General features: G+C 51.9%; 1 protein-coding gene across 6 annotated transcripts in view; it reads left to right on the forward strand.

The window, feature by feature from the left end:
* FRMPD3 (FERM and PDZ domain containing 3) overlaps positions 1 to 6,739 on the forward strand; it is a 45,935-nt gene extending 39,196 nt beyond the window's left edge. For all 6 annotated transcript variants that reach the window (XM_083797806.1, XM_083797809.1, XM_083797810.1 and 3 more), the window contains 2 exons: positions 132 to 947; positions 1,723 to 6,739. In XM_083797806.1, the coding sequence (XP_083653932.1) occupies positions 132 to 947; positions 1,723 to 4,577 (3,671 nt within the window). In that variant the 3' untranslated portion in view covers positions 4,578 to 6,739. The remainder of the gene's footprint in view (positions 1 to 131; positions 948 to 1,722) is intronic.
* The last annotated feature ends 6,741 nt before the right edge of the window (positions 6,740 to 13,480 follow it).

A 13,480-nucleotide genomic window follows, 5' to 3' on the forward strand; every position in this document is an offset into this window, starting at 1 on the left:
AGCCCCGTGTTTGTGCAGGACTGAGGGCAGAGAGCACGTGGACGTTCCTCCAGGGCGGGCAGCGGCTTTCCCATCCTCTTTTCCCCTCTCCCCGGTGCGGCTCGTGACGCTGCGTTGTGGTTTCGGTTTAGATTACATCAACGCACACAACCTCCACCGGCCCGCGGGGCACACGGGAAAGAAGGAGAGCGGGTTCGTGGGCGGCCCTGCCGCCAGCCCCGGCGAGGCCCGGGCTCGAACGGCCAGGGCCTCGGACTCGGAGCTCGTCAGCTTTTGCTACCTGCACATGCGAGAGCAGAGAAAGGAGAGAGAGAGCAGGACGGATATCAACGAAAACCTGATCTTTTTCGAGGAAACTCGTCCCAGGACCAAATCCGACCCCACCTCCAAGAGCTCCGGCCAAGGCTACGACGGGGCTGCCAACGAGCACGACCCGGACGGCCTCGACCGAGAGCGGCACGCCAGCCGGGCCCGGGCCCACACCATCGACACCCACCCGCGGGGCGACGCCGCCCACTTCTACTGCGAGTCCTGCAAGGCCAAAATCAAGAGCCGGCTGGCCCTGCGCAAGGCGGGCAAGCCCGGCGGCGCCCGCGACAACATGGTGGACCTGATGTCTCTTCCCCCTCCCGGCAGCGATGAGGAAGAGGACGAGACGACGGCCCTGCTCCCCGCCATCGCCGCCCCCCCGCCCGGCTTCCGCGACAACAGCTCGGACGAGGACGACCCCAAGCGCCGGGCGGCCGCCCAGGGCCAGGAGCAGGGCCGGCACCTCTGCGGCATCCTCTACGACGAGATCCCCGTCACGCTGATAGACAGCGTGCAAACGCGGACGGTCCGGGACCATGCCCAAGAGCTGGACGATGCCCTGGTGTCCACCCTGCAGGCGCTGGAAGCCCTGGCTGCTTCAGAGGATTGTCCGCATCCCCCGCCGCAACAGACAGCAGGTATTGGAGCGGCCGTGCCTTTCTTTTTCCCCACAGCCTTTCTTCCCTATGGTGCCTCCTTCCCTTTATTCTCCTCCTGCCATCCTATAAGCGATTGCGGAGCTGCTTGCAGTGAAAGCCAAGTTGTGGCAGCAGGCTCTAGGAGAGCCCGCTCAGAAGACCTCTCAGAGCCTGAGGTGGGACTGCTCCTCTCCGTGACGGTAGGTGAAGAAGTCCCGTGGTTGTCCCACACCTCCACGTGCCACGTTGAGGTGCTGACAAACCCATGCCACGAGCATCAGTTCCTGCCTGCTGCAGCCCTCCCCTGTCGGCACATTCAGCCTTTGCGGGTCCCCCCAGGCCCTGCGGTGTGAGCCCCTCACGGGGCAGGCCTGCAGCCGGGTGGGTGTCTCTGGCTCCAGCCTGCCGGAGGACAGCCCTGAGGCCCCTCTCCCCTCCCTCGGTCGCCCTGCTCCCTGGGGCAGAGCAGCTCTTGCCAGATTTCCCTTCTTGCTCCAGAGAACTCCCTGCAGCCCTGCTCTCGCTGACACTGGAACCCTTCCCAGGACCTCTTCCTGGGCCAAGAGCTGAATTGAGCTAGCAAGCCAGCTCAGTGCTGACAACTGATCTCTTAAATGTGTTAACTCTTAGCTGGGAGAAGAGTCACTAAATTCTCTCCAATGGGATGCTGTGTCCTGCCTTCTTAGGACCCTTCTGCTGCACTGGGTTCGTCTCTCCTCCCCATAGTGGTGTGGCACGAGCATTATTGTGGGGTTTTCTTTGTGTTCCTCCTTAGGTCTTATTGTCCTGGCCGCCATCACGCCTGAGTCATCCTTGGATTCTGGCCACGAGACCAACTCCTCAGAGCTAACTGATGTCTCGGAGATGGTCTCTGCTATGAAGCAGCATCAGAACGCAGCCTACTTCCTCGCTCAGCACATCAACAAAGAAAACCTCCTGGCCAGGAAGGACTTGCCTTTCCGAATCCAGAGCTGCGCTGCCCAGGCTGTTCTCACCACGCCATACGCCCTCAACCGCCAGGAGCCAAACTCTTCATTGAAGCCAGCTTTCTCTCACCAAAGCCCCAACCTTACCGACTGCAAGAGCAAACAGGAGCAGCAGAATGCTGAGAGGAGCTACAGCTCGGCTGTCCAACCGGTGCCGACCCCCCAGCTGAGTGAGCAGAACAGGGGGGCTCCAGCACCAGGCTCCGAATGCAAAGGTGCAGGCCACACAAAAGCTGCCTTTGAGGTATCTCTGCATGCCTCAGCGGCCCCGGGCAGGGAGCAGGCACAGGATCTACAAGAGAAGATGACCAAAGAGGTCAAGCCGAGCCCCAAGCTCCTCGCAGATCAAAAGAGTGGCGTGACTACGGCCATCATTTCAGCTGCTCTGCAGCAAGTGGCAAGTGCACAAGGCTCAGCTCCCCAGGCAGCAGCGGCCTCAAAAGAAGACAAGAACACGAATGGGACCAGCAGCTGTGCATCAGCCAGCAACAAGCCCTTGAAACTTAAAGGAAGTCAACAAACTTCAGAGCCATTATGCAACTGCCAGCAGCAGCAGCAGCTCTCTCAGCAGCAGCATAGTGAAGTTTCTTCAAGTCCTAAAGAAGTTCACAGCAGTAAGGCTGAAGCTTTCCACCTCACCTCAGCAGGTGAGGAACTGATGCCCGGTAAGACTTTTGCCTCTAAAAGCTACCAGCAAAAAGTGAGTCGAGATGCCCCAGGAAAAGCTGTGTGTGGAGAAACAGTTCAGAAGGCAGGTGGGGAAACCATGAACCTCATTTTTCAGAAACACACAGCTCCTTCAAACCAAGCAGAGAAAACGCAACAGGAAAGTTCAGCCAAAAGCTTAAAAGTTGAGAGTAGCAATCTGCACTCTCCGTCCCCTGTTAGCACTTTCAGGAGCGCCAGTGAGGATTCCAAGGGGCCGATCCAGCTAGTGCCCAGGTCCGAGAGCCTGCAGATCAGCACCGTGCCTTCCAAGAAAGTAGAAAAGGTCCTGGAGGTGACCCAACCAGATATGGATGTCCCAGCTAAACCCAAAGCTCCAAAAGCTCCCTTCAGGTTTAGGAACCTGTTCTCTGCAACATTTCCTACCCGGCTGAAGAAGGAGACGGACGAGCGGCAAGCCCAGCTGCAGAAAGTGAAGCAGTACGAGCTAGAATTCCTGGAAGAGCTGCTCAAGCCAAAGAGCAAAAGTGACCTCCCACCACAGGAGTATCTACACCCTCCTGCTCCCGGACGCTGCAGCTGCCAGCTAAGGAGCAGTCCTGTCCAAAAAGTCCCAGGGATGTCCAGGGAGCAGAGGCGCAGCTGTGACTGCAAGCGGATCTGTAGGGGGGTGAGGCCACCGATGGTGGTGCCAGAACTGGAGAGGCAAGGGAGGGATAAAGTTGCCGATGACCAGAAGCAGGCAGAAGCAATTAGGTTGACAAGCATGAGCAGCCCTTCCAAAGGCAAGCGGATACGATCTACGAGTTTAGAGTCCAGGGACTACCGGTCAGATCCAGAAAACAGCATGTCATGTTTGACAACGTGTGCTTCCCGAGGGGAATGCATGGGTGCTCCACACTATAAGAAGCTCTTGCGCCGCTACAGTGTTAGTGAATTGGATAAGACTGATAGGACATCCCTGTCCTCTGACATCTACCAAAACATCTACCCAACCAAGCAGAAAGGCCCTCAGAAAGAGCCTGAGCCCAGCATCCTTTGTCCCGTTCTGAAGAGCAAAATCCAGGAAGCCTCAGGAGCGGCTGATCCATCCTATGTCCAAATAGCACAGGAGAAAAAGAACCAGAAAGGTTCAGCGGTGTTCTCTGTCCAGGAGGAGTTGTACCCAAGTCCCGCAGAGCTGCGGGATGAAGACATGGAGGACGAGAAGTGCTGCTCCATCCGGTACTGCTTCTACTACAGGAAATGTGATGTCGCAGATGATGGGAGCGAGAAAGATGAGCTGTCCTACTCCATCCCCATGCAGATACTGCCGGGAATGAAGCTGGACAATCAGATGGTCCCGGTCATGAGCAGGACCCTTCAGGTCCTCGATGCAACAGCCTGCAGCAGTCCCAACGACGGTCAAACCCAGGAAATAGATTTAAGGACCTCCACTTTTGAGGGGAGCCTGGCAAAGATCAACACCCTTCGAGGCCACGCCTACAGCTTGCCCAACGGCTTTCTGCAAGTGCAGCTGGATACCAACGAGCTCCTGACTATCCTGCGGCAGTGCGTGGTGAGCCCTGACGTCCGGGACTGCAAGCCGTACATCTCCCAGCTGGCTGAGTACAAGCAAGAGCTCGCCCTCAAGTTCAAGGAGTTCCGGGCGTCCTGCCGCCGGGTGGCAGCCGTCGACAAGAGCCCTACCCACATGCTCTCCGCCATCACGAGCAGCTTCCAGGTGCTAAGCAGCCTCATCGAGACGTTTGTGAGGCTGGTGTACGTCGTGCGCTCCGAGTCCCAGCGGCAAGAGCTGCTGAGCAAGGTGGAGGAGGTGGTGAGAAACTACACTTTCCTCCTGAGGGCTGCCGAGGAGTCCACGGCCAGGACGCTGAGCCACCAGCAGACAGTGGAGCAGCTCGCCCGCCAGTCAGCCACGGTGGCCACCGTTATGAGCACGCTCACGCGCTCCCTAAAGACGCTGATCAATAAGTAAACCAGCCCCGAAAGCCAACAAGCCAGCGTGTGCCGGGCTGTGTCGGTGGTTCTCGTGTCGCCTAAGTCCGGTGAGGATGCGTGTCTGCAGGGAAAGCCCCCGTCCGGCGGGGTTTGCGGCGGAAAAGACATCGTTTTATTTCTCTGCAGAAGGGATGGTTGTGCTGGTGGTGTTCTGAAAGGTAAAGTTGTGGCCCGATGCAAGCTGCACAGCCAGCTTGTCCGGGGTCTCAAGCAGCTGCTCTGCTTGCTCTCCCATGCTGGCTTGTCAGTGACTGGCTTGGCAGTGACGGAGGCATCGTCACCCCGTCTCCACGCTAGTCTGGTTCCGTGTGGCTCTGGGCCTCCCTTCTGCAAAGACCTGACCCTGTCTCCCTTTGCCACGGTGCGTGCTGGCCAGCGAGTTAGCAGGAACTGAGGGGAGATCTCCCGGCTTCGCTTGGGCAGGGGTCCAGCTGGAGCCGAACCAGCGTCTTGCCACGTAAACAGATCTTCTGCCTCCAGGGGCTTCCTGGCCCACAAATGCAATGTCATTAGCAGCAGAAGGCATCTCTGGGATGCAAGTCCCTGCTGCTGTGCTAGGGCTTGGGGAGCCCCGGCACGGGGAGGATGCAATGATCCTGGGACAGGGCTCGGTCCCCCTCACGGGCTCTACTCTCACAGCTTATGCACCAATGCCCCTGTCCCGAGCACAGGCACTGCCTGCGCAGAAGGCAATAGCTTCACGTGTGGGAGCAGGGAGCCACTCGCCATCCCCTGCCGGATGGCCACGTCCACGTTAGAAAGCCTGCAGAGACCCGGATTGACCTGTGACCATTGCAAGCCAGAAGCTGGGCTGGCAGCTAAGAGGAGGCCTCTTCCACGCCATTCTCCAGAGGTCAGGTCCATGCCTCAGAGGCTCAGCCCAAACCCTCTCCTGCTTCCGTTCACAGTGCCCATAAGAGAGGAGCCTCAGATCAGGTTGGTCTGAACCGGGGCTTCCTCCTGAGCCAGGCAGTGCTACTGCCGTCTGCCAAAGGAGCTGCCCTCCTTGCCAGGGGGCCGGGATCCTTTTTCTGTCTCCACTGGACTGACTGACTGCCATGAGGAGCATTATTTAGTACGTGATGGTTATTTATTTGGAGTTGGGTTACTTTTCGGTTTGTTCGTTTTTGGTTTGTTGTTTTTTTTTTTGGTTGGTTTGGTTTGGTTTGGTTGGTTTTGGTTTGTTTTTGTCCTTCCAGGTGAATGGTAAAATGATTGCTAATTGTTTTCCTCCACACCCCAAGGTTCCCGCCCTCCTCCCAGTCTAGCTCCTAGACATAATCAGACCGCCTTAACTGGTGCTTCAGCGCACTCGCCCTCCCTCCAAAACGCAGCGAGGAGGAGAAAACGCAAGGTTCCGCGTCGCATCGCCCTTACAGTGCCACCCACTGCACTTCACGCACACGAGGGGGGGGAACAGGGCTGCGGGGCTCCCCGCGCCTCCCCCCCGCACCATCTCCAGCTGGAAGGGGAGATCACGGCGCTCGCCCCGCGGCGCGGCCGCCGGGAGGGAGAAGGGTTGGCAGACTCCGCGAGCTTGCCCCATCACCGCCTGAGCGCGTGGGGCTGATCAGGGATCTCCGTGTGATCAATCACTTCCCATCTCTATTGTTTTATTTTTTTTTTAATAAATACGCACATTTGAAATCTCTTGTTCTTCCATAAGAGTTATGGAAATGCACAATGTGCTTTTAACACGCGCATCCTCTACTGAGTGCAATAACGTCCCCTGGCCCGCGGCTGTCCCGGACTTTGGCTGTTGCTGTCAGCAAGGCAGAGAGGATCCTGCTGTGTGGACAGAGCACCCTCCTGCCTCCTGCTTTCGAGAACCATGTAGCAAATATTCGGTGGAAGAGCCAATTCGGATTTCAGCCCGTGGTGGGCAAAGCCTGTTATAATGCTGAAGGCCAACTGGGAGCTGTGTTTTTCTTTTCGTCGTGAATTATCTGTTATGAAACTCTGAGTTTCTTCAAGCTCCCTGTTATGCCTATATCATTTCTCCATAAATCTCTCAGTCTAATACAGAGGAAAATTTTTTTATTGTCTGTATATAGTATATATAAAAATATATAAATTATATATATACACAAATTTATGTCTTGTTTTACAAACAAGAAAGATTAAATATATTAATCTTAATATCCAAACTAGCACTTTGTGTCTTTTTTTTTTTAAGAACTTGGTGGAAATGTGGCTGTTCCTAGCCGTACCGAGCACTGTTCACAAGCAAAAACCCCTATTTTTGTTGCTATAGAAATGCACGTATCTCCATACGGGAAGGGCACAGCTTAAGGACTCCGCGACGTCACTGCACAGCAGTGCACAGGCCACAGTCAGGGCACAGCAGTGAAGTACCAGACTCCGAAGGAAGCCACGAAGCAGCAGGTTTGAAACGAGCTGTTTAACTTGGCACGGTTTCGTGTTGTTAATGGGTGTTTTGGATTAATTCACCTTCAGGAGGGGCATGCATCCAGCAGCGCCGAGCCCTCATCACCGGCTCTGGGCGCTGCGGTCGTGCTGGAGGAAGCAGGGTCCTTCTGGTGCCCCCAGGACACCCTCCTGCCCCTGAAGGACATGTTTTCAGCCCAGTTTCTGCCTGTCTGGCATCTCCTGTTCTGCCTAGGAAGAGGTGGCAGCGTGCTGCCCGGCACGGGTGGCCTCTCGCTTCTGCTGAGGGACTGCTCCCGTGTGTCTTTGCAGGGCAGAGCCCAGTGAAAGCCGAACGCCAGACCCAGGGGGAAGCCAGAGCTGTGCAAACAGTTTCCTAGCTACAGGTGATGTTTCCAATAGCCCGTTTCCTCTTGGGATGTGGTTCGCCTGGCACAATGAAATGCTCTCTATTTATCAGGGAGGAAGGCATTGATGTGTGTCCTCTATATACCCCAAAGCCTCCAGGAACTATAAAAGCCAAGTCTGATAAAGATCCAACATACAAAACATTAGGAACTGGGCCATTTTCTGTACGGGGGTTGAATGTGTTGTCTAAAGCAAAGATAGCAGCAGTCTCGGCTCACGCACTTTCTCTGTGCCTCCAGGCTGGTTATTTTAATCCGCATCACACCATTTCCCATGCTGAAATAACTAATGATGCTTGACACTGACTGGGACAAAACACCTATTTATAAAGCTGGGTACGGATCAAAAAACTGGGGAAGCCAAGAGGTTTTTTAACAACACACAGAGCCCGAAAACGTTATTGACAGCAGGCACTTTAATCAACATTTTGGAGCTGCTGCTGAGTTCTCTTAGTACCATCTAGTGGGCAATCAGCATCCCAGTGGAAAGGAATTAGTTCTTCACAACACACTGTTATTATTTGTACAGCGGCGATGATAGGTGCTCCGGGGACAGTCAAACGTCCCCGTTTGAGGGGAGGAGCTGTACTCCTACAGACCCCAGCAAGATGAATCCCTGCCTTCATTATTGTACCGAGCTCTTCAGTGTTGTCCCTATGGCCTCGCTGTGGTAGGCGCTTGTAAACACTCTTGAAGGCAATGATGCAGGTAAAATTTTCTAGCTAATGGTTTTGAATCACAGATTTTTGAAAAATCTGTCTCAGTTACACAGCACAGAGAATTTTTTTTTTCCCCAAATCTACTTCCCTTTTCACTCTCCAGCCAGTTTATCTGCCTGTTCTTACAGAGCATCGGCAATTCTCCACCAATTTGCTGCCCCCCAGCAAAGTATATGGCGCTCAGCAGAGGACAGTATTGTTTGGCAGGGGTGCGTGCCCAAAGATAAATATGTTTTTCTCCACTGCCTCCCACCGGAGCAGCCTGCCTGAGCTCTGCTGTGAGCGCAGCAGGCTGTGCAGGCCTCAGGGCCGTGCCAGGGGGAGCTGCCTTCTCGCACGGCCTTCACCGGGACTTTTTCACCCTACGGTTACAGCGGGAGCAGTTTCCCAAAGAGCCTTTATGGATGGCTCCCCAGCTGCCATTAACGCTGATCAGCCACACTGTGCCTGCGTGACCATCAGTGTAATCACACTCGCGTAACCTCCCTCCCTCTCTTAATTGTCTCTAATTTATTCCCACTCCTGTTGAGTCCTGACCAGGAGAATGGATAAAAAAGGAACAAAAATTGGGCTACTGCTGTTCCCTCTCATGCTCACAAGAAAAACAAGAGACCTGGCTCTCAGGGGTCCTGTCTCAAGGCAAGAGATGAAACCAGACCTTCAGCAGCATGTCCAAAGTAACATTTGGATGTAATGGGTTGTGTCTCTGTGGACTTTGCTGGTCATTCTCAGCTGGAGGTGACAATCAGGTACCATGGCTTAGTGCACCCCACAGCCAAGCCCCGCATCCATCGGGATTTCTCTCCCTCTCCAAGGTCATGGCACCACAACAGGGACTGCAGCAGGCCCAGGTACAACAGTGGGGTGAGCTGAATAGCTGAGCCCCACAGCTGCTGTCATCGCCCCTAGACAAAGATAAATGATTAACGTCTAAGTTTTATGCTCATACTGCCTGCATTCCTGTGTAAGATATCCTAATAAATTCCCAGTTTAGGCAGCGGTGGAGATGGCTGGGACACCCATGGCTTTAACTGGACAATGGAAGAATCTGCTGGGAAAGACCGTAATTACTTATTTCTCTCCTCCTTATTCAGTATATATTAAAATGGTCTGTACACATCATAGGAAGCTGTTTTCCAAAGGTGTTTTTTGTCAGACTATGTAATTCCATACTGGGACATTAGACAAGGAGCAGCCAGGATGTGATGTCCCAGCCCAGCGGAGATGCTGCCCCTTGCTGCCACCTGCTCCCCACGATAAGAAGCAAACAGAGAGGGTGTTTTTCTGCAGCCGAACTATAAAGTCATTAAAAGGCAAACATGCTGTGTTAAAAGCAGCAGAAAAGCCAGTGCTGCCTCTCTGGATGCATGCCCTGAGGTTAGCCAGGGGACGGAGATTAAAGGGCTGTGGACGTGCATGGGACCAACGCACACAGCCCAAAACACTTCACAAGGCTCCACTGAATTCCACTTTGAAAAGCACCTTGGAAATATTCCTAAGTCTAAAGCGTTCAAGAAAAAGATTTTGGTGAAGAATATTCACCTCTTGCTGAAGCAATTGGACTCCATCCTCATATTTTCAACCAGGCAGGTAGTAATAGCACGTTAAAAATTAGAAATGTATGCAAAGGGAGCTGTCAGCTCTTTAAAGAACTTATAATTCATAAGTCCATGTTGTTTCTTATGGAGGCTTGAAAATACCATTTATTTTCCACAGTTCAGTCTTTATGCTGACAAACGGTGGATGTGCTCCGGTCCGGGTGTGTCCTGCGTAGCTGTGCTAGCACTGCTGCTGCTGCCATTGAGCAGGGTACGGGTGAGCTTTATTCCTAAACACAACCCACCTGAAACCAACGGGATCCCGATGATTAAGTGATTTTACTCTTCAAGGGAATGAATAGGGTGTTTCAAAGAGAGTCAGTAAAGACCTGGAAGCAAGACATTTCTTATTCTATCCTAGGCGGTTCGATAGTAGCAGAGAGGGGATTTACCTGAAAATAATCCCTGTGAAAAAATGATAGAGGCAGAGAAGCAGCAGAAAAAGAGCAGCCAGTAGAAACGCTTCCCGAGCTGGTGGTTAGTTTTCCTACTGCCCACACAGAAAAGCCTCAGTTTTCTGAACTGTTAAGTGAGAATCCAGGAAAGGGGAGTGAAATCCAGAACGTCATAAGTCTGGAGATGGGCCCTAAGCCACAGAGGCAAACGCATTCGACATTGTGAATTCATGCATCCAAAGGGCAAAGAGTTGTGCTATTTATATCGAGTGCCATTCATTAACAGAATGGTCCACAAGCCATTGCAGTCACAAGGCAAACAGAAGGGGAAAAAAAAAAAGGAAAAAAACTCTCAGCAACACACTTTCTGCATGAAAATGGATCCTTGATTAAGTGACTGGTGGTAATTGAGTGGCAATTGTATGCAGGAATGTGCCAAGAGAAGGAAAAGGGCTACTTGTCTTGATTGACATCACCATGAAATGTGATACTATTAATGTGCTGCCTAAAACTTCCTGGAAAATGTATTCTCAGGCCATGAAACACAAAGGCATTTCTGAATAAATGAACTTCCACAGACTCAGGTAGATAAAAAGGGAGGTTTGCCATTCATGTGCTTTCAGGTTCTCTGTAGGTGGATACTAATTCACTTCATAATTTCCAAAACACGAGAGAACACAGCACCTCAGGCTCTAGGCTAGTTCTTTCCAGTAGCAAAATCAACTCACGCTTGTCTACAGTGTAAGCCAGAGGAACATTAAATACAATTCCTTAGACTGGAAGTAGATCATTCAGCTTATTACATTTGGCTTTCACAACGAAGCAAGCCAAATTGGATTATGCACTTTAATTCTGAATAAGGGTGTCCACACACAAGTTAAGATACTCCAGTCCACTTTCACATCCAGCCTTACTGAGTCTGTTGTAATTTTCCTAAGCACCCTTTGACAAACAACCAGGATCTCAGGGCAATGGTTCTTAACCACAGTCCCGTCCAGCTGAAGCTAGCCCAGATAAACATCTCCCTCTTCAAAGCTGGTTCTCCTTGTCCCTGCTGCTTGGGTTAATGGGAATGCAAGCTGCCAACAGGCTATCGCGGAGCAACCTCATGAGCTGGCTTTTGGGGTTTGTTTAGCTAAGACTTAGTTGCATGCTGGTAAAAGCTTCTCCTCAGTAAAATCTCCGAGATTACCCTGTTATAAGAGCTTCACTAACGATAGTAATAAATCGTTAAGATAGATGGACTTTTGTCCCCGTAACCGCAGTGCTGTCTGATCCTCCAAAGACACTCTGGTAGCTGAAATACTGAAGGGTGGCAGGACTTTTCCTAGATTGTGCTCCTGGCCTTTTAACAATACTGCAAGCACTGCAAGGCAGCAAGGTGATGCAGCACTGGAGCACCCGCTAGGGCTGCCGATTCCCAGTGCCCAGACCATGAATGAGCTAGGAAGGGACACTGATGTTGGGACACAGAAAACAATACTTCTACATTCAAGAGCAAGGGAAAAAAATGGAATTTAAACCAAGACTCAAGCGAATGGCTCAGAAACAAATACTTCAGGGACTGGAAAGAAGTTATCCATCTTCCAAATTCTTCAAACTGCAAAACCAGCAGCAAGCCTTCCGTAGCCTGTGTTTTGTAGGGAGGAGAGGCCTTGAAGTTATTTTTAGAATATATAGCTTTATCACTGAAAAATTTGTACGGAACAACCATTACAAGCTTGCAATATCCCAAACTATCATTTGAAAAATAACGTTGCGAACTGTGAGAGGCCCATATGGTAAGAACAACAACAGTTGTTGGGTTTTTTTTAGGTGTCTAACAGACAAAAGTAGAGGAGTCGTATGTAATAGTTACAGCGATGTATTTTTGGCACAAGAACACGGCTGTTAGAAATTTGGGAGATATCCACAAATCCCCTCACGTTAACCATCAAGTAGCCATCTTACAGTGGTATTTTTTGCTTCATTATTAAAATGAGCAATCTTTTGGTAACAAATTAGAAGCAGAGGGCTGTATTTTTCCTTTCCCGTTTGTTGGGTTTGCTCTATGTCCCCGCCTTCCACAAGCTGCTAAATTATGCTAAGAAATTAGAAATTACCACCAATCTGATATTCTCAATCCCATTAATGCGAAATATGGAAATTAATATATATTTTAATCCAGATGAATTCCAAGCATAATGAACTTTCACAGAGGGTTAGAGAAAAACCTCCCCAAAGTCATTTTGAAAAGGTGGCCAGCCTGTGTGAACTGCAGACGATTTCTTCCAGTTGAGTTCTCAAGAACTCGAAGCGGTAACTTACCAGTGCCAAATTACTTGCTGGAGTTTGTTATCTATGAAACAGGCACGTTAAACGGGAAGGAATTTCATGACAGAATGCCTGTTTTAAAGAAGATGTTTGTGGCTTGTGTTGTATTTTATGTATCTGAAAACTTTTAAACACAATTTATTTTTTTTTTTACAAAACTTAACATAATTTACATAATCACATACAGACTGAAAGTTCACAGGAGACTAATTGCAGGATTAGGTAAGAAACCATTATTATAAATATAAAAAACGCTCAGAAATTAAACACTTTATTAAAATAGTACCCATCAGTCTCAACACTGATCCCGAAGGCAGAAAAAAACCATCTCTTTATTTGCAATTCTGGGTATCCACCATCACTATGACTTCTTAAATCTCAAAATGGGGCCAGAAGCTATTTGCAACAGAAAATAGCGTAAGGTATTGCTGAAAGTCCTGAGGATGAACGCTGGAAACGTTGATTTGGGCTGTCACGGTGTTTTTTTCTGTGAGTTTTGCAGTGAGGCCAGTAAAAAGGCTTGTAAAACCAATTCGCAGCGCTGATGCAGTCTACAAGCTGCACGACAAAAAGGCCAAGCCACATCTGGCAGCGAAGAAGCGCTATTTATCCCTCAGCAACTGGGACCCTCCTGACAGCGCATCTCCGCCCGCCCCGCCAGGCAGCGGCGGGGACCAGGCCCGGCGCCGGGGGCCATTTTCTCGGCGCCCCCCGAGGCCGCGCTCCCATCATGGCGGCCGGGGTCCGCCCGCCAATCAGGCGGCCGCGGCGCCCCTTCCCCCCTCCATCCCGCCCGGCCACGTGGGGCAGGGCCGTCGGCCCGCTCCGGATGCTGCCGCGGCCGCTCTGACCAATCGGCGAACGGGCGGGCGGGCGGCGACCAATCGCACGCGCTTCTCCCGCCGTTCGCCCCGCCCCCTGGGGGAGCACGCGCGCGCACCGCCCTCCTCCCCCCTCAGCCGTTGTTTATACGTGAGGCGGGGGGCGCCAAGCCACGCCCATCGCACCCTTCACGCCATTGGTGTGCCGGCCTCCCCCTGCTCCCGCACCACCAATGGAA

The sequence above is a fragment of the Anser anser genome (genome assembly GCF_964211835.1).
Source record: "Anser anser genome assembly, chromosome: 13".
Classification (NCBI taxonomy): domain Eukaryota; kingdom Metazoa; phylum Chordata; class Aves; order Anseriformes; family Anatidae; genus Anser; species Anser anser.